A 21,938-nucleotide genomic window follows, 5' to 3' on the forward strand; every position below is an offset into this window, starting at 1 on the left:
TATTTCAGGCAGGATATGACAAACCCCCAGCACACTGAACCCTGGCAGACTCACTCATCCCTAAAGAATACCAGTACTTTTAGTACAGTTATTTTTAAAATGTGGTTCTCACCTACCCCAGCAACTCCTACAAGTATTCCACTTACCTGTCAACTATCAATTGAGATCTTTGTTGTAAGACCATTGGGAGCTGTACAGTGTCCTCTTGGATACTGTCCTTGCCAGGTTGCACATGTGTAGTAGATTACCAATTTATTACTAAGGAAAAGTTGTCAATTGTTGGCCATTGTGGACAGGTTAGCTGCAGACTTGGAGAACTTGCTGGGAGAAAGAACCCAGCACAGCAATAAGGACTGGTGCTCTGTTAGAGCCATTAGATGGGTACAACTTGCTCAATGTCCAGCTCTGCTAAAGAATATGATTATATATGAATCCATATTCACTCCAGTGTTGTTCTCTGAATATTTGCAACTGCTAACCTTTCTGTATACATAGATGTTGTTTTGGATAGGTCTTAAGTGTCACAAACACACAGGAAGAGACTGAAGTACTTGAAAACACTTTATCCCTTTCCATTACATAAATACAGAGTTAAAATTAATACATATATACATATACGTGCATATATATATATATATATATATATATATATATATACATACATATACACACACAGGAATAATCTTTAAACCATTATTACACAACTACAAGCTAGTGCAGAGAAAACAGGCTTCTAGTTTTCCCAAATATTATGAAGACTGCGGTGGCATTAAAAATTAAATAGCAGTTTAAACTAATAGTTAACAACGTCTGCTACATGAATTGAGTCTAAGAGCTCTCCAACATGGTGGCAAGAGTTTCTCGACTACAAAAACTCCACACACAATAGCTTTTTGAACAGGTCTAATTCATAAAGAAAAGTAAAGTGTCCATTCTTGTATTAGTAAAATTGAAAATCTTGTTTTTCTCAGGAGCCAGCATCTAAAAACCTGACGTAGTACCTCTTTGGGTTTGAATGAGGATATTTTTCTGCAGATGATGAGATGAAATATATACATGATTAAAGTGTCTTCTTTAGTCATCACTGTCACTTCCTGATTCACTTAGCTGAAGGTCATTTCCTAATGCAGTTGAAGAAAAGAGAGACATCAAATGACAAATGCTTTTACCATGGCCTGAATGCATGCAGATTACCTTCTGTGTCATTTGAGCAGAGGGTTTCTGGGTTAATTTACTGCTGAGAGGATTGAGAAACAGATGCTTCTTAGTCTTCCCCCATTTCCCATCCTGTCCTCTTTTACTGTGGGCTCCCTAGGCACGGGAGCCCATGACCTACTGAAGGGGGCGTGAACACATCATTGGTGGTCAAAAGGTTAAGGTGCTGGATGTCAGAATGTGTGTTTGATATCACATTGTTTGTGGGTAAAGATCTTCAAAGCTCAACTCTGGGAAAATTAAAAAAATCCCACTGGATGGGTGGATTTTTTTAATTTTACTGGTGTTGGGTTTTACACAACCTTTCTCCCAACCCTTAAGTATTTTTTTCTTCAGAGTAGGAAATAGTTAACTCTGTGAGATAATTTTTTCTTGCTGGGGCACAGGGAGAAAAGCCCATTTGATATTGTGGCCACTAAAGCATGTGTCTCCCATTGGAAGATTTATCCTCCATTCCTGTTAAAAAAAAAATTTCTTTAGATATACAGTAGTTTACCACCTTACCAAACACTCCCAGACAGGGCTGCTGTTAGAAACCATGGGGCCTCATACAGCCAAACTGACAGGGCCCTCCCCCCCACAAAAAAAAAACAAAGCTTACTATGCTTCAGTTATGAATGAACACAGAGAGTGATTAGTCCCGATCACTCATTGTGTTCATTCAGGACAGGAAGGAGCTAGTAAACATGGCATATTTACTGGTCCATTCCCACACTCTCCATTCTGAAGGATCATATTGTGTGCTTGCAGTCGCCTGCGGAAAGGAGAGGAGAGAACCCATCAGGGGTGGGCACACACGGGGGCCTGGGAAGCAGGGGGGAAACGTATGGTGCACAGGGAGGGTGATGGGTGCGACAGGCAGGCAATTACTAGAACCGATCCTCTGTATGACTCTCTCTGCAGCAGCTGAGAGCCAGTGGGAGGGAGAAGAGAAAAAGCCAGCTTTCAGCTGCTGCAGATAGAGTTATACTGGGGATCAGTTCCAATAATTGCCCCCCAGCCGTGCCAATCACCCTTCCTGCCCACATTCGATTCACCCAGTTGCCTGGGCCCCCCTGTTGGCCTGGGCTCCATACAGGAGGACTGGTGGTACCCCCTTATCCACGGCCCTGCACCAGGTGCAGTTCAGGAACACATGCAAAATCAAATTTTTTCCCTCACTGCACAAAAATGTGCTGCCCTTTTACAGATGTGTGCAGGTGCCGTCAATTTTTAATTGTATTCCTGAGCATCTGGTGAACGCATGCATGGCCACCAAAACATATAGTACCACAGTACCATGCATTTTGGTGCAGTGCGATTATAAAAATCATGCCTGCACCTTTTTGTGCAGTTCTGATGCATAGGGCAGCCTATAGAAAATTGTTAGACTGCCCTAAAACGCAACTTGTGCGGACATGCAGAAAAGCATGCGTGATCAGACGCACCTCTTGGTGTGATCAAGCCCTTAATATCAATACTTACTTATCTTACTCCAAAAGTTGACCTTGTTTTTCACAGACAGAGTAAAGCTGACCATAGATGGATGGTTCAACAGGGACCGGGTGAATTTCGATCCATCTATGGGCAAGCTGGTTATACTGAAGTCAACTCATTGATCAACTTCAGTACAACCAGCCTGTCAGGTTTTTATTAGTTCGATCATTGACAGCAGCTATAGTCACCAGCAATGATAATTGTATTCTGATGGTTGGGAAACTTCCTGCTGTCAGAATACAAAAGCTCCGCGGGAGGGATTCCCCATCTGCAGGAAAGGAAATTGCATAATGTACGGCCTGCCTAACTTTCTCTGAACCCAACAAGTCTACTTTGAATTATCCTTTACTGCACACATTTTATGGATTTTAGTACATTAGTACAACTGAATACTCAATCATATCTGTGCCCCTTATCCACACATTCCTCTTGAGTACTGCAAATTATTTTCAGGAAAATTAGTCTGATTGCTGAAAAGTGGTTCGTCCATCAAGTAGATATAGTTATTACAGCTGCACTGTACAACATCAAACCATGTAATACTAAAGCAGAAGGCTTTACTTACGAAGAGTGTTCATAAGCTGGTTTGATCCCTGGGCTCTGTTGGTACCATTGGAGACAGATGTCCGATTGCTATACTGCTGAGAAGGGGATGTGTGTGTGTCATCTTCTGCTCCACTGCTAGAACTATCATCATCACTCCCTGAGGAGCTTCCTGTATCAGACGAACTGGATCCACTGCTGCTGCTCATCTGTTCAATCATATCAACCTCTGCTCTCAGTTCTATGACAAGTGAACAAACATTCCATATAAGCAATTGGAGATAATGGTTTCCTAGTCTTTCTATATTATAACTATTAGTAATTATTTATTGGTTAGAATGAACATAGCTGACTTTCATAAGAGACTGGCAGTGGGGGAGGTGGTGTCAGGGACTGCGGGTCTCGCAGCGGCGCACAGGTCTGCACATACACAGATTGCCTAGGTGCACTAATGTGCAGGCACTAGGACCTGGGCGTCGGTAATTGCACCAATGACTGTGCAGGGCGCACTATTTAAACTGGCCAGACGGTGACTAGGTTGCCGCAAGGTCTAGTTCCTGTACCCGTGTTCTGAAGTGTGTTCCTGTTGCCGATCCTGCTTGTCCTGATTTGTGTTGACCTTCTCCTGCTCTGAACCCCGGCTCACCCCTGACTACTCTCCTGCCTGTTGTATATTACTATTGGACCGACCGTTGCTGAACCTTGGCTCGTGACCCGGCTGCTCTCTGTCTACTGTTTGGTACCTACCTGCCTCCACCGTTACCGACCTGGCTAATCTGACTACGCTCACTCCTGTCATCCGTCCATCCCGCTCGGGACCTGGACCTTTTGACTGTCATCCATCCATCCCGCTCGGGACCTGGACTTGTCAGCCTCTTCACAGCAGGCTCACCCCCCCGGCACGTACCCTCGGCGGGACCCCTCTACCACAGTTGGGTGCACTCAGGGGTCGCGACCTGGTTTCAGTCTCGCACAAAGTCCATCCCCACCATCAGGGGCTCTGGTGAAAAGGCAGACTGGGGCTTAGACTCTGCGCCCTGGGGAATCCTGTTCTGTGGGTCACTAGAGATTCCGCCGGGCGGTGCCTGACAGGTGGTGATTGCATGCTCTATTACTGTAAAAACATTATCCAGAAAAGACAAGCGTTATATAGCCATTATGACAGTGCTCTATTCACACAAAATATAATACTAGAAATAGCTATAACTCATTTTACTAATATATCCCCCAGAGGACACACCCAGACAGCAGTTGTACCTAGAGCTTATGAAAACATTGACGGTTTTATTTGATGCTCCCTGGAAAGGCCAGTATTCAGTTTCTTCCTTTGCAGGTAGCAGCTGTCTAAATTATTTTAAGAAGCGGCAGGTTCATTTTGAAGAGAGACTTTAGCCCTGCGAGAATCTGGTCCCACCATCATTGGTTATCCCGTGTATGTGCAGCTGTGCCGCAGGTTTCTGTCAAGTCTTAGGGCTTGGCAGAGACCTGTGGCACATCTGTCCACATGCAAGGATTTCCACATGCACACACACCGATTATATCTGGAACCTTGATACCTGCTGTGTCTACGTGTATGTGTGCGTATCTCGCATGTGTGTAGATGTGCCACAGATATCTGCTGAGCCCTTAAGCCCTGTGGTACGCAGTGTGTGATGTGAACATCCCAAGAAGCAGCAGAAGGGGACCATTGCTTAGGTGAGAAAACAGCACTAAAAACGTTGCATGCACATGGGCGCGTTAAAATACACCCATCTACGTTGGATATTTCTGGCAGGAACTGGCAGAAAAAATATAGCGTAAAAAATGCTAATTTTGGTGTGCAATTACACATACTTATGGGTATGGAGTTTGGAAGTGTATGCACATATACGTATTCTGTTGAATATTCATTCACTGAATCTAAACACTACAAAGTGCATGGATACATTGGCTGAAACAAGGCTGCATTCAGTCAAAACACATGATGAAAAATGCCTCTAAAAGTTGTATTAGTTTTCCACCCTGTGAGCATGTGGCCAAAGGTTAAAAACCTTTCTAAAAGTAAGGTAAGAGTTTGCAATTGTGAAAGAGGGAGGGGGAGAAGCCGAGAGCAACAAAGTTATTTGAGTATATGAAAGGTCTGCTTTAATTTTTAGTTTATTCTTCAGCTTTATCTCTACCTCTCTTGATGTCATCAAGCTGAGGCTCTGGAGATGGATGATCCTTCACTGGAGAGGTTTTAGGTCCGGTAGATGGTTTGGATGGGGTCTTAAACTGGGAGCTTGGCTGTGAAGAACGAGCAGACTGTTGTTCTAAGCGAGCCTGTATCTTGCTGCTCCCCTCAGCCCTGAAAAGGAAACACTCTGCATTATCCCAAGGTCATATTACATTATTCAGCTAGTAAATTTTAAAGTTATGTTCGTGCGGAAAACAAGACATCAGTTTTTCTAATTCACTTTATTACACTCAAATGTTCCACATCACTGCTCAATTTCTGAGAGCTTTTATGGAAGCTTAAAGTTTTTCTAAAATCTTAAGAGTTGTAAAGTGGAAGTAAACTGAATAAATACAAAATCCACTGACAGACAAGGGTTTTATAACAGAAGAGACCCTAAACGGTCTCTTTTGTCATAAATCTCCCCCCTGCCTGTCAGCGGGTAAAGAGATCTGAGACGCACATGCGCACCCCACTCTGTATGCTGGGCTGATGTGACTGCCATGCACATGCGTGGGAGTGACATCACCGCTGACTGACCATTCAAGTGGTCAAAGTTTCCGAACCCCGAAGGAAAACCAGGTGAAGCCACTTTAAAGAGGAACATAAGTTCATTATACTTACCTACCCTCCAGCAATGCAATGTCTGCAAGTACCCCTGCTGGCGCTAACACCATTGCGCAGTCTTCCAGGATTGGCATCATTGGTCATCTTGACTGGCTGGTCCAGAATGACGTAACCCCCACACATGCAGAAGGTAATTAATTCATCATAGCACCAAGATATTCCACGATTGAACACTAAGCTGTGCATGCAGCATAGAAAAAATTCAGGTAACAAGCCAGTCGCTACTGTCTGGCAAAGCTGTGTAAAACTCAAAAATTTTTTTTTAGATGAAACATTTCCCATAGAGTAAAAAAAGATTATGATTAAGAACCTAACAGGTTTTGTTTTGCTGTCAGTGTCCCATCGGGTAGGTTGCCCTTCATAGACACAGTCCATTTGTGCCACATCATGAGAATCTTCAGCTGAAATGCTCTGGAATGGAACTGAGCTAAGGGAACTGCCACGAAGGAGGCCAGCATAAGGCCCAGAACACTCATCAAAAACAAATAGAGGGATGCCTGGTTGATCTGAGAGCCTGACTGAGGGTTGGACCATAGAAAAGCAATGTTTTCCCAGGGAAGGAAAATTTTGGCACGGGCCTTACATAAAATCAGTCCCATGTACTCTAGCCGATGAGAAGGTTGGAAGGCAGACCTCTTGAAGTTGAACACCCATTCAAAAGTTTGAAGGAGCTGAATCATCAATTGAAATCTGGAAGATAAAACAGTGGCTGAGGATTCTCAGTAGCAGCTCGTCTAGGTATCCTGTGACATGGATGCCCGGAGATCTTAGCAGTTCCAAAAGGGAGGGAGACAAATTGAAAGCATTGGTGTTTGGAAAAGATGGGAATGTGAAGAAAGACATCTTGAATGTCTGCTGATGGCAGAAATTACCCTGGGAGAAGCACTGACAAGGCTTGAAAACTCTGTATGAGATGCAACTGTGGAGGCTGTGCTCCTGCAAGAAACAATGTTGGCAACTGTATCTGTCACACATTATGGTTGAAGCACCATCTCTGCGCTGGGGGGTGGAGCCTAAACATGGCGGCGACGGAGAGCACGATGTGAGTGCTCTCCGGTAACCTCCAAACTGACCATGCCGAGACCCTCATGGTGCGAAGCCCTACCTGACTGAGGTGGGCTCCAAGGGAGGAGAGGCTGGCGCGGTGAAGGCAGTGGAGAGCGGGCACGGACCTCCGGGAGGTGAACACGCTGCAGAGATCCCAGTGCAGCTGTCGGGTTGCCGGGGAATCGATGCAGGGCGGTGTGAGCACGCCGCTCGCCGCAAAGGACTACTGGGAAGTGGAGATGCCGGCCGGTTTCCTGACAGGGAGGCAGTGACACGCCGGCTTCCCCTGCCCTACATGGCTGGAAATTCGTGCGGCTAGAGGGTGGCTGATCTGATGTGACAGGGGGATGCCGGCTCGTAGCTGTTTGTACCTCCTGGCCGACTGTTTGATCCTGAATCCCTGAGGAATCCCCCCCCCCAGGACTGAGCAGCAGTGAAGGCCCTCCAAACAAGTCTTGACTCTCCGTCGGTGAAGGGAAGGGTGAGTGAAAGCTGTTGGGGGCCTATTGTGGTGTGGACCCCTGAGCGACACCCCTGGGCGACCAAGGGGTGAAGGAGGGGTGGATTCCCAGGAGTTAGAAGAGAAGAAGAGAGGAGACCCAGGTGTCCCAAGAGAATAAAGGATATAGGAAAAATTGCAAGTCTATTAAGTTATATAGAGGATATGAAGAACAAAGGTCCCAAGGGAGCAGGGCCCAAAGGGTCCCAAACAGGAACAATAAAGAAACTTACATCATATGGAATTATTACGCCAGAAAGGGCCCAAAGCGCAAAGGGAGAAATGGACACTAGTTCAGGATCTAGCCCTAGATTATCATTGGGCATGAATAGCAGTAGCGGCCAACAAACAGTGGATGGCTTGGGAAAAAAAGAATCTGACGGTGAACTACAAATACCAAATAAGAAGGAGATGGTAGAAATGTTTAAAAATTTGGAAAAAATGATAAAACATGAAATGACAGCTATTCGAAACGACTTAGGATATCTGCTATCAAGATTAGAAGAAATGGAGGAGAAAGTTAAAATCCAGGCCCAGAACATAGATAATCTAAGGGAAAAAATAAGCCAATTAGAAAATAACCAGAAAAAAAATGATCTATAGGATGGAAGATCAAGAAAATAAAGAAAGAAGGTGTAATCTTAGAATACGAGGAATCCCAGAGACTGCTAAAGCGGGAATACTATATGAATTAGTTAAAAAAACCCTAAACTCCATAAAAGACAGACCTGAAACAGACGGGATCAAGTTAGACGGAGTGTTTAGAATAGGAAAGTTCAAACAGGCTACTGAGAAGGAAAGACCGAGAGACATAATTGTCCAGTTCCAAAATTTTGGGGTCAAGGATGAGATTTGGAAGAAGACCAAGGGAAGATCATTAATTAAGTTTGGAGACTTGACTATCCAAATCTATGCGGATTTAACAGTAGAGACCCTAAGGAGAAGGAGATCCCTGAAACCCTTGTTGGAGCAAATGAGAAAACAGAATGTGCAGTATAGATGGGGTACCTCAGCATCTCTAATTGGCTGGAAAAATGGGGTCACAGCGTATCTGAGATTTCCGGAGGATATAAGAGATTTTTGTGATAGACTGAACTTGCAAAGAATGGAGATAGCTGGGTGGGAAGAAGAAAAAGAAGACAGAAGAAATACAAATGATACAAGAAAAGAGGACTGGCAACATGTCGGTGGGAGGGGGGTGGGAGGCCCCGGGGTTGGGGAGGGAAGAGAGGGAGAATTAAGTAGGAAATGATTTTTTTTTTTTCCTTCTCTCTCTTACTTCCCTCTCTCGCCCCTGGTCTTCCCCCTCTGGATGTTGAGACCCGCTTGGAGGCTCCGGTTAGGGGAGGGAGGTAAAGAGTAACAATTCTTGCTGAGCCTTGATGATAGAGAGAGGGAATCGGGGGGGGTGGAGGAGAGGTGAGCCGTACATAGGCGGAACTTACGCCCCAAATTTTAAATCAATGGTGGAAATGGATCCACAAATGATTTGTAGGCAGTTTATAGGCCTAAAAATGGGTAGGGGAAAAAGAAGAGAGGGTGAGGGTCGGGGGAGGGGGGGGGGGGGCGGGCTGGGAGGGTTGGAGGGAGGGGGGAGGCGACGGGAGTTGGGTGGGAGGGAGGGAGGGGAGGAGGTATTGGGTTAATACTCTGCATGACAGAAGGGATAAAGAGGAAGAGGCAATCTGGAAGAGAGATGGAGTTAACTGGGAAGGATGGAAGAAATACAGTTTATAACCTATAATGTGAACGGGCTGAGTTGTCCAGGGAAGAGATTTAGGTTGTTTAATGAGTTACATCATAGGGCGACGTCAGTGGTATTTTTACAAGAGACGCACTTTGAGATAGAGGCAAACGTGAAATTGAAATCCAAACACTATCCAATATGGTACTATGCAGATTCTCCAATTAAAAGAGCAAAAGGGGTTGCAATAGGTTTGGCAAAGAATATGAGATTTGAGCTGGAGGATAGAAGAACCGACCCGGAGGGGAGGTTTTTATTCTTAAAAGGCAGACTTCAGGGGATTGAGTGTACTTTAGCCAATATATACTGCCCTAATAAAAACCCGGAGATGTATATGAAGGGTCTGTTGAAAAAATTAATGGAATTTAAAAAAGGGCGTTTGATAGTAGCTGGAGACCTAAATTTCTGTATGGACCCACAAAAGGATAATACCTCTTCTGTGCAAAGAGAGGGGAGTAGGTCTCTGAGAGCTTTGAAAAAAGTGATGCATGAATATCAACTAGTGGATACCTGGAGAATAATGCATATGAAAGACAGAGACTATACCTTCTTCTCTAATGCACATGAGATATACTCGAGATTAGATTACATCTTAATAGACCACCAATTTATAGATCATCTGGTTAAAATTGACATAGAGACAAGGACGTTCTCGGATCATGCTCCGGTCGTGATGAAAATGGGATGGGGAAGAAGGTGGACTGGAGGATTAGGGTGGAGGTTAAATGAGGTTCTTCTTCTGGATGAGGATGTAGTTCAGAAAATCGAGAAAGAGATTAAGGTATACTTTAAGGAGAACGAAACAGAGGAAGTATCGATAGCTACAGTCTGGGAAAGCCATAAGGTATTCATAAGAGGAATCTTGATTGCGGCAGGAGCAAGGAAGAAAAAGGAAAGAAGAGAGAGGGTCAGTGGGCTATTAAGAGAAATATTGGACTTGGAGCAGATACATAAGAAGAAAATAACAAAAGATACGAGACAGAAGTTATTGGATAAAAAAGATGAGCTAGAGAGGTTGATGGATGAGGAGAAGAGAAGAGTATACAACAGGGTTTTGAACCAGAGATATAGATGGGGAGACAGACCAGGAAGATATCTAATGAGAGCTTTGAATAAAAAGAAAAATAGGAACTATATAGAAAAGATAAAAAGTTCAAAGGGGGAGTTGGTCCACTCAAATAAAGAGATTATTAAAGTGTTTATGGAGTATTACAAAAAGTTATATAATATTAGTCCCCAAGGCCCTCTAAAAGAAGCTCAAGAGGGAATCAATAAAAAAAAGATGACATACTTGAAAAATGCGGGATTACCAAAACTAAGTGAAGCACAGTTGAACTCCCTAGACGCAGAAATTTCCCAGGAAGAAATTAAAATAGCATTAAAAAGCACAGGGGGGGGGGAAAGCCCAGGCCCGGATGGCTATACAGTTAAGTACTATAAGAAATTTAGTGAAGTACTGTTACCCAAGCTGGAGAAATACATGAATGCTCTGGGAGGTGGGATGGAAGTGAGGAGAGAATCCCTACAGGCCCATGTAGTACTAATTCACAAGGAGGGAAAAGATCCATCTCAGTGCTCCAGCTATAGACCTATCTCATTATTGAACACTGACACTAAACTGTATGCAAAGGTGTTAGCAAACAGGTTGAGGGATCTGATGCCTGAATGGATCCATGGAGACCAGGTGGGCATTGTACCGGGGAGAGAAGGTAGAGATAACGGCTTGAGAACCCTGATGCTTATTCTGAAAAGTAGAAAAGGGAAAGCCCCGGTGGTGCTCTTGTCAATTGATGCAGAGAAGGCATTTGATAGAGTGGACTGGGGCTTTATGATGGACAACTTAAAAGTGCTGGGGATAGGTGATAGAATGCGAGAGTGGATAAGTAAATTATATAGGGAGCCTACTGCAATCATCACGGTAAATGGGGAGAGATCAGAACCCATTGGAATGTCTAATGGTACAAGACAGGGCTGCCCACTGTCCCCTGTACTATATGTATTGTCACTCGAACCTCTGTTGTCAATAATAAGAAATAGTGGATCGGTAAAGGGAATCCAGATAGAATCCATAGAACATAGAGTAGCGGCCTTTGCGGACGACTTATTGTTCTATGTGGGAAATCCCCGAATAACTCTCCGAAATATAATGAAGATTCTGAAGGAGTACGGTGAACTATCAAATTTAAAAATTAATCCAACGAAAACAGAGATCCTGAATATTAATATATCAAAGAATGAAAAAGAAAAACTACAAAAAGAATTCCCCTTTATATGGAGAGAAAAAGAGATAAAATACCTAGGAATAAAACTCACTGCCTCATCTAAGCATTTGTATAGATTAAACTATATCTCTTTGATAAATGAGATCAGGGAAGATTTAAAAAGACTAGAAGGAGGAAATCCATCCTGGATAGGACGTATAAACCTAGTCAAAATGGTAATTATACCTAAAATACTGTATAGATTTCAAATGGTACCAATTAAAATTCCAGAAGCCTTCTTTAAGATAATGAAAAAAATGTTAACAAGATACATATGGAAGAATAAAAAACCCAGAATCGCATATGAAACATTGAGTAGGACTAAAGAGAAAGGGGGATTGGGTCTACCAGATGTCAAGAGATACTATAAAGCAGTGGTTTTAGCAAGAATATATGACTGGACATTTAACCATAAGGGAAAAAGTTGGGTAACAATTGAAAATGATCTTAGTGGCATTAGATTGAACCAGATGATATGGGTTCCACCACAATTCAGGGGAATTAAAGAAAGCACAAGTATCTACACTTTAAATGTTCTTAGGGTATGGGACAATTTACACAAAAACATGAAATGGGAATTTAATTCTATATTAATGCCTCTCACAAATACTGAGTACTTTCCCCCGGGAAAGAATAAGATATCAGAGAGATGGTTTAGAAAGGAGGATACCCAACTGAGAGATGTTTTGGTGGAGGGAGAATTGAGACCACTTAAAGATTTAATAGAGAAGAAGGGAGATATTTTTATTAGAATAGATGAGTGGAAATATCATCAATTGAAATGTTTTATTGGAAATCTACCGAAACCCCTGAGAATAAAAACAGGAGTGGAATATGTTCGAAAGGTTGTTAGAGACACGAAGGGATGGGAAGCACGGTATTTCAAAAGTGTATAGAATACTCACAGAATTAGACACAAACACAAAGTTAATTTTTATCACAAAATGGGAAAGAGATATGGGAGTTGGGTTTGATGAGGATAGACAGAGAAAAATGTTTAGATTGATACACGATAATGTTAGTATGAGAGAGGTTGAGGTTAATTATAAGTGTGTGACACGATGGCACATTACACCAAGTGTAGAGCACAAGATGAATGGGGAAAACTCAAATATGTGTTGGAGAGGATGTGGAGAGATGGGCACGGTGTTTCACATATGGTGGGAATGTCCGAAAATCCAGGCTTTTTGGAAGATAATAGTCAAATTGATTAAAGAAATAACTGAAATTGACATAGGGTTAGACCCAACGACGTGCCTCCTACACAATGTGGAGACATCTGTAAATAAATATAAAGATTCAGGTATTTGGTACTTCTTGAATGCGGCGAAAGGGTTGATACCCAAGTTTTGGCGGAAAGCTGAGGTACCGAAGGAGGAAGACTGGATTAATAGAGTAAACCAGATAGGTAGAATGGAAAGATCATATCATATGCAGGAAGATAGGATGAGAGTTTATTTTAGGAGATGGGAAAAGTGGGAAAGAGCAGGATTGAAAGAGAAATATAGGAAAATATGAACTAGGGTGTTAGCAAAAAAATTAATAAGCCTCAAGAGAGTAGAATGGGCTAGAGTCTGCAGAGGGGGAGGAGGGGGGATGAGGGGCGGGAAGGGGGGGTAGTGGGATGGGAAAGAAAAGAGTTTTTTAGTAAGGGAAAGGTAGAAATGTTATAAATGTCTATTTGTATGAGAATTATTTCCCTTTTTTGGGTTTTTGTATTAACATGAAAAATTTTATAAATATTTAAATTAAAAAAAAAAAAAAAGATGCAACTGTGGATCAAATTAAGAGGACTAAAACTTCAGAGAGAGAGAGAGAGAGCGAGAGATCATTTTACCCCTGTACAAATCATTAGTAATACCTCATCTGGAATATGCAGTTCAGTTTTGGGCACCAATTCACAAAAAGAACATTGGGGAACTGGAGAAAGTACAGAGAAGGGCAACCAAACTGATAAAAGGCATGGAGGAGCTCAGCTATGAGGAAAGATTAGAAGAACTGAATTTATTCTCTCTTGAGTAGATGAGATTAAGGGGGGATATGATCAACATGTATAAATACATCAGTGGTTCATATAGTGAACTCGTTGTAGAGTTATTCACCCTGAGGTCATCATAGAGGTCAAAGGGGCACTCTTTATGTCTGGAGGAAAAGAAATTTAATCTCCAAACACGGAAAGGTTTCTTCACAGTAAGAGCTGTGAAAATGTGAAATAGACTCCCTCAAGAGTTGGTTCTGGCCAGCTCAGTGGATTGCTTTAAAAAGGCCTGGATTCTTTCTTGGATACACAGAATATAACTGGATACTAACAACATTTATAGGTAAAGTTGATCCAGGGAATATCCGATTGCCTCTCAGGGGATCAGGAAGGAATTTTTTTCCCCTGCAGGAGCAAATTGGATCATGCTTTGCTGGGTTTTCTTTTTCCTTCCTCTGGATCAACTGTGGGTATAAGATTATAACTTTTTTTTTTAATCGATGAACTGGATGGACTTTTGGTATCCCAGCCAGGTCTTCCAGGGCTGCTGTTAGAAATCATGGGGCCCCATACAGCCTACCTGTCAGGAATGGACTTGCCAGTAATGGTGGGACTCACCTGCCTTGTGGGCTGCAGTACCAGGGCTGGCCAGTGGGTGCTCTCAGCAATCAGAGACTCAACCCTGCAGCCAGCCAAACACCTGAAGCTGATTATGCAGGTGTATTTAAGGGATGGCCAGACCTGCAGTCTGGGCCTTGGTGTGTGCTTTTCTATGGGCCCCTGTATCTTGTTACCTGCATCCCTGTTCCTGTTCCTGTCTGACTGATTCGTTGCTGACCCTGCCTGATCCGGACCTCTGCTGACTTCTCCTGTTTGATCCCTGGCTTGTGACCCCGACCATTCTCTGCCTGACCCCCTGTACCTACCTGCCCGTTAGTTGCTGTACCCGGCTCGTGACCCGACTACTCTCTGCCTGCTCCTCCTGTTCCTACCTGCCCGATTGTTATTGACCCGGCCTGCCTGACGACGCTTGCATTGTATGTATTGTTATCTGTGGGTGGTTTGGTTTGGTTCGTTTGCACTGTGTTATGTTTTAGTATTGCACTGCGTTTATGTTTGTATTGTTAGTCTTTAATAAATTGTCTTATTGTTTATAACATATCTGAAGCCTGCGTTTCCCTGTGTCAGTTCACATACCTCTGGTCATACCCTGGAGCCCTGACACTACCTAGCAGCCCCCGCCCCCCTTCGGGGCTCACCTTTAGAAATCATAGAGACTGTACAGTGTGAATCAGCATTTCGTTTAAGTGGCTGGAGCTGCCTGAAGCTGTATGCAGGCAGTATATGTTACAGTACAACCACAGTATCAACATATGCAGCCATGTACAGTGCAACCACCCTTTGTGGCTGTACTGTATATGGCTGTATATGCTAATACTGTAGCTGTACTGTATAATGACTGTGCCTTCTGTGCCCTGCCGCCTGCCTGTACACTTGACACCGGAGTCCCACAGCTACTCCCTCAGCCACCTCTCACTCCCTGCCTGGCTACAGCTTCCCTCAGAGCTGACTGGGTATTACTCCGCTAAGGAAAGGCTGTATGCTGTCGCAAGAACTTGATCTCACTACCGGGACCTGTGCCTCTTTATTTGCCTGCATGGCAACAATAAAAGCCCCCTCACTGCTGTCACCTCCTGGGCCCCTCTGTCAGACTGAGTGGGCCCAGGTAAATGCAATTTCAGTCCTCAAGCCTAGTAGAAGTGATGGTGTTCATATTAAAACTATTGCACCAGAAGTCAATAAATGAGCAGTAAAGCTTCGGCCATCCTGACTTCAAAATGTACACTGAGCTGCTTACATTGTAGGCAGCTCAGTGTACATTGTAAAGACTACAAACAGAGATGTGAGAATACTTTATTGCAAAACAGACATAATAGGTCTCTTTTGCAATAAAAAGCCTGAACACAAACTGCAACGTACCATATGTAAGCAGAAAAGTAGAATTATGTAAGGAAGCAGAACTCATCAACCAGAGAACAGCTATATCCCCAAATCACTGAGGGTGCAAGGAAGGACCAACAGTGTAGCAGGTGGCCCATAAAACACTAGTTTGACATGCGTGCCCTAACACTTATCAATTCTACTCAAAACTAAGAAAAAAAGTTATTACTGGATTTCCACTATTGAAAGCCCAACCATGGGTAAACAAAAAATTATCCCTTGCAGTGGGGCTGTGCCCATACTGCAAGGGTTAATTGCTTGTTATGCCTAGAGAAAAAATAAAGGAGATTTGCTTACCCAATCCTCTGATCTTCTCCACAGCTAGACTGGTCCCTGCATCTTCTGCACCTCTGCATTTTAGGGTCCTGACATCATCAAGACCAGAGCAGGGTCCATAGCCCTGCTCTGGACTTGAGGATGCTGAGGGATAGTCAACTACAGGAGCAATGTCTGCTGGGGGAGCAAAGGATCAGGTAAGTAAAACTGTTTCTCCCCTCCTCTAGACAAAAGGAGCAATTAAGCATTGATGTTACCAAAGTGTTTGATTCTTTTGTTGTACCTAGTTTTCTTAACTTGTATGCTGCTGCTTAGTTTTTCCAGGACATATTCTCCAGTGTCATGGTTTATTATCAGCACGCAGTCTTTCTGGTAGGGCCTCTTATTTCCTTTGAAGACAGTCATAGGAGGCGTTGAACCCTGAAACAAAGAGGAGAATTGATTTTAGTTACAAAGAACAGAATTTAATAAAACATTCATCCATCTTATTTTTTTTATCACATACATCCTGCTTTATGTATGAAGCAGTTCACATCCAAAAAAAAGAAGTGGCAAGCCTCCATTTTACACTCTCATATTCTACGTTATCCACTGTAGGCTCAATGGGTCTTAACATGGATGTAATGGGAAAAACTGTGGTTCTAACCCAACTTATCGAAGGCTGCTTAAAAGAGAAGTATAGGTTTCCTAAAAAAGAAAAATTATAATCACTTAGGTGGATGCTGTATCTGTCCCCCAGCAGCCTCAAGAACTGAGTGATCAAACACCACTGATCGTTCAGCTCTCATTCTTCAGGCTGCAGAGGCTGAGAGCTGGAGAATGACCATTAACAGAGTATTGCACCAAAATCTTTTTTTTTATTAACTATATGGCATGAAACTAAAAATAACATATTATCTGCACCTGAGGTGCTGGGTGTGATTCAGTAACCCAAACCTGACAAAGGAAGGGTTTTCTTTAAGAACTCTTTTAACGCTTAACTCTTTTAAGCACAGTAAAGCCCTTGCAAAACAGAAGGTATTCACCTGTCTCATTCCAGCACATATCTCAAATATAAGTGGATTATTCCTCATTTCAGGAAAGTGGGCAAAGCTATACAAATCATCGTTTTATGCCCAACTGGCCAGATGCACATACAGAACTGCTGGTGCATTGTGCAAATATAGCCTAATATGATACAGCCACTTATTCTGTAGTGGCATTTTCAGAATACTATATACAGGGCTTTTTTTGTCAGATACACCTACATGGTTCAGGAGTGCATTATGCACAGGTTGCAGGATTCAGTGTTCAGGAGTGCATTTCGCAATAGGTGCAATGTGCAGGAGTGCATTATGCAAAGGAGTGTAGGACTCAGAATTGCACATTGTGCACAGTGCAGGGTTCAGCCCTCTTCTATGGCTACTTACCTCCGCATCCCCCATTCACATCTCCCTTACCCTCCTCTGCTCTGACCTCTGCACCCCCGCTCCCCCGACACTGCCCTCATCTTTGCCCCCCCCCCTTTCAAAGCTCCACCATCTTCTACAAGAATTCAGCACAGTAAAGCCCTTCTAAAGCAAGTATTCATATGTCTCATTCCAGCATAATATCTCAAAAGGAAAGTCGGCGAAGCCATGCAAATCATCGTTTTATGCTCCCCCACCACCAAGACGCAGGGTTCGGGAGTGCGTAGCCCACAGTGTGCAGGGAGCAAGAGTGCATTACGCATAGGGTGCAAGGCTCAGGAGTGCATTACACACAGGATGCAGGATTCAGGATTGCGCTATGCTAGGTTCAGCCCTCTTCCCTTGTAAAACAGGTATTCACATGTCTCATTCCAGCACATATCTCAGAAGGAAAGTGGGCGAAGCAATGCAAATCATTGTTTTACCCCCTCCTCCCCACAGGATGCGGGGTTCAGAAGTGCATTACGCATAGGGTTCAGGAGTGCATTACGCATAGGGTTCAGGAGTGCATTACACACAGGGTGCAGGGTTCAGGAGTGCATTAAGCACAGGGTGCAGGGTTCAGGAGTGCGCATTACACACAGGGTGCAGGGTTCAAGAGTGCATTATGCAGCCCGCTCCACTGCCCTCATCTTCGGTCAGCCCCGAAGCTCCATCATTTTCCACGTTTATCTTTGTAAAAAGCACCTCTCAACAGCACACTCATTTGGCTCTACCTCTCCTCCACCAGGTAAGAGAACATGGAGGCAATGCCCCCCTCCCACCCATGAATACACCATGCCCAACCAGCTGTCCCACCCTTGTCTAATCCCTGAGTGTACAGGAAAAGTTCTGTGGAAGCCACCGCAAGAGGTGTGCTGTTACAGCGCGATTTCTGTGTTTCCAAATGACAGTAGTGAGCACAGGGCCAGAGGTGATAGAACAGAGTCCTGGCACATTTTGGCTGAAAAAAAAAGCCCTGAAACATATGTATTTCATATTGATAACAACTAGCATATGCATTATTATTATTATTATTATTATTATTATTATTATTAATAATGTTAAGTAATAGAGTATCACAATATACAGTGAGAAACAGAAGTATTTGAACACCCTGCAATTTTGCAAGTTCTCCCACTTAGAAATCATGGAGGGGTCTGAAATTCACATTGTAGGTGCATTCCCACTCTGAGAGACAGAATTAAAAAAAAAATTCAGGAAATCACATTGTATGATTTTTAAAGAATTTGTCTTGCACTGCTGAACATAAGTATTTGAACACCTGAGAAACAGCAAGAATTCTGTCTCTCAAAGACCTGATACTATGCCTTTAAAAAGTCGACCTCAACTTTAATTAATCTAACTTAGTCGCACCTGTCTGAGCTCTTTAAAGACACCTGTCCACCCCACAGTCAGTCAGACGCCAACTACTACCATGGGCAAGACCAAAGAGCTGTCAAAAGACACCAGAGACAAAATTGTGGACCTCCACAAGGCTGGAAAGGGCTACGGGGCAATTGCCAAGCAGCTTGGTGAAAATAGATCAACTGTTGGAGCAATTGTTAGAAAATGGAAGAGGCTAAAGAGGACTGTCAGTCTCCCTCGGACTGGGGTGCCATGCAAGATCTCACCTCGTGGGGTATCACTGATGATAAGAAAGGTGAGGAATCAGCCCAGAACTACAAGGGAGGAGCTGGTCAATGACATGAAGAGAGCTGGGACCACAGTTTCAAAGGTCACTGTCAGTAGAACACTACGCCGTCATGGTTTCAGATCATGCATTTCACGGAGGGTTCCCCTGCTCAAGTCATCCCATTTCCAGGCCCGTCTGAAGTTTGCCAATGACCATCTGGATGATCCAGAGGAGGCATGGGAGAAAGTCATGTGGTCAGATGAGACCAAAGTAGAACTTTTTGGTCTAAACTTCACTCGTCGTGTTTGGAGGAAAAAGAAGGATGAGTTGCATCCCAAGAACACCATCCCTACGGTGAAGCATGGGGGTGGTAACATCATGCTTTGGGGGTGCTTTTCAGTGAAGGGGACAGGACGACTGCACTGTATTAAGGAGAAGATGAATGGGGCCATTTATTGTGAGATTTTGAGCAACAACCTCCTTCCCTCAGTCAGAGCATTGAAGATGGGTCGTGGCTGGGTCTTCCAGCATGACAACGACCCAAAGCACACACAGCCAGGATAACCAAGGAGTGGCTCCGTAAGAAGCATATCAAGGTTCTGGAGTGGCCTAGCCAGTCTCCAGACCTAAATCCAATATAACATCTTTGGAGGGAGCTGAAACTCCGTGTTGCTCAGCGACAGCCCCAAAACCTGACAGATCTAGAGGAGATCTGTGTGGAGGAGTGGGCCAAAATCCCTGTTGCAGTGTGTGCAAACCTGGTCACGAACTACAGGAAACGTTTGACCTCTGTAATTGCAAACAAAGACTTCTGTACCAAATATTAACACTGATTTTCTCAGGTGTTCAAATACTTATGTTCAGCAGTGCAAGACAAATAAATTCTTTAAAAATCATACAATGTGATTTCCTGAATTTTTTTTTTAATTCTGTCTCTCAGGGTGGGAATGCACCTACAATGTGAATTTCAGACCCCTCCATGATTTCTAAGTGGGAGAACTTGCAAAATCGCAGGGTGTTCAAATACTTCTGTTCCTCACTTTAGAATATGTACATTTAAAAGCTGAGCTCTAGATGACCCCCTACTTAATATTAGCATATGTTTTGAATTGTTTTTCAGTAGGGGCCTTTTTGGATTGGTGTAGTTCCTTCCCATCATAACCTGTACAGTTACCGTATTTTTTGCTCCATAAGACGCACTTTTTTCCCCCCAAAAAAGGGGGAAAATGTCAGTGCGTCTTATGGAGCAAATATAGAGCGGCCGGTCCGGTATTTTCACCGCCGCCGTGTCAGAATACCGGGCCGGCCGCTCAGCTCTGCAGTGGGACCTTACCTGTTCCTCTATCCAGCGGCGCGCTGTCTTCCCGGCTTCTGTAGTGTGCGTGACAGCCGGGTCCCAAGTGCGCATGCGCAAGAAGCGGTGCTCTTTGTGAATGGTAAGGTGGTACCTGGGACACATGACAGATCCCAGAAGCCGCCGGACCAATCACAAAGCGTAGCGCTTCTCGTGCATGCGCACTGGGCATCCGGCTGTCCGCCGAGCGCCATTACAGAAGCCGGGTAGACAGCGCGCGGCTGGATAGAGGAACAGGTAAGATCAAAGAAAAACTCTGCGGAAGTAAGAGCGGGTACCTGTCAAATTCAGGTACCCGCTCCCCCTCCCTCCACAAAGGTCAGCAGTCATCTCCTGTACTGTCCACAGTCTCTGGTCATCCCTGTACTGTCCGCAGTCTCTGGTCATCCCTGTACTGTCCGCAGTCACTGGTCATCCCTGTAATGTCCGCAGTCTCTGGTCATCCCTGTACTGTCCGCAGTCTCTGGTCATCCCTGTACTGTCCGCAGTCTCTGGTCATCCCTGTACTGTCCGCAGTCTCTGGTCATCCCTGTACTGTCCGCAGTCTCTGGTCATCCCTGTACTGTCCGCAGTCTCTGGTCATCCCTGTACTGTCCGCAGTCTCTGGTCATCCCTGTACTGTCTGCAGTCTCTGGTCATCCCCTGTACTGTCTGCAGTCTCTGGTCATCCCTGTACTGTCCGCAGTCACTGGTCATCCCTGTACTGTCCGCAGTCACTGGTCATCCCTGTACTGTCCGCAGTCTCTGGTCATCCCTGTACTGTCCGCAGTCACTGGTCATCCCTATACTGTCCGCAGTCACTGGTCATCCCTGTACTGTCCGCAGTCTCTGGTCATCCCTGTACTGTCCGCAGTCTCTGGTCATCCCTGTACTGTCCGCAGTCTCTGGTCATCCCTGTACTGTCCGCAGTCTCTGGTCATCCCTGTACTGTCTGCAGTCTCTGGTCATCCCCTGTACTGTCTGCAGTCTCTGGTCATCCCCTGTACTGTCTGCAGTCTCTGGTCATCCCTGTACTGTCCGCAGTCACTGGTCATCCCTGTACTGTCCGCAGTCACTGGTCATCCCTGTACTGTCCGCAGTCTCTGGTCATCCCTGTACTGTCCGCAGTCACTGGTCATCCCTGTACTGTCCGCAGTCACTGGTCATCCCTGTACTGTCCGCAGTCTCTGGTCATCCCTGTACTGTCCGCAGTCACTGGTCATCCCTGTACTGTCCGCAGTCTCTGGTCATCCCTGTACTGTCCGCAGTCTCTGGTCATCCCTGTACTGTCCGCAGTCTCTGGTCATCCCTGTACTGTCCACAATCACTGGTCATCCCTGTACTGTCCGCAGTCACTGGTCATCCCTGTACTGTCCGCAGTCTCTGGTCATCTCCTCTACTATGTCTGCAGTCCATTAGTTCAGAATTTTTTTTTCCTGTTTTCTGCCTCTAAAACCTAGGTGCGTCTTATGGTCAGGTGCGTCTTATGGAGCAAAAAATACGGTATATGATGTTTTTAAGAACACAATGAATGTGGTTTTTGTTGTCCACAGAACAAGTGAAGCCAAACCATGGTCACTCAAACACCTGCCTCACAAAGGCTTCATATACATGAGTCTACCCTGACCGCCGGCCGTGGGAAAATGCAAATCGTGACAAAACCGTGGTAACACGGTTACCG

The 21,938-nt window shown here is 44.4% G+C and overlaps 1 protein-coding gene across 1 annotated transcript in view; it reads right to left on the minus strand.

Moving 5' to 3' along the window:
* Positions 1 to 548: 548 nt before the first annotated feature.
* The window catches only part of EAF1 (ELL associated factor 1), a 41,634-nt gene continuing 20,244 nt past the window's right edge, over positions 549 to 21,938 (minus strand). The window contains exons 3-6 of the mRNA XM_089652072.1: positions 16,145 to 16,281; positions 5,394 to 5,560; positions 3,257 to 3,475; positions 549 to 1,121 (exon numbers count right to left, since the gene is read on the minus strand). Coding sequence (XP_089508198.1) covers positions 1,075 to 1,121; positions 3,257 to 3,475; positions 5,394 to 5,560; positions 16,145 to 16,281 — 570 coding nt within the window. The 3' untranslated portion in view covers positions 549 to 1,074. The remainder of the gene's footprint in view (positions 1,122 to 3,256; positions 3,476 to 5,393; positions 5,561 to 16,144; positions 16,282 to 21,938) is intronic.

Source organism: Staurois parvus, unplaced genomic scaffold, assembly GCF_062004578.1.
Source record: "Staurois parvus isolate SC_StPar_1 unplaced genomic scaffold, SC_StPar_1.0 ptg000670l, whole genome shotgun sequence".
NCBI lineage: Eukaryota > Metazoa > Chordata > Amphibia > Anura > Ranidae > Staurois > Staurois parvus.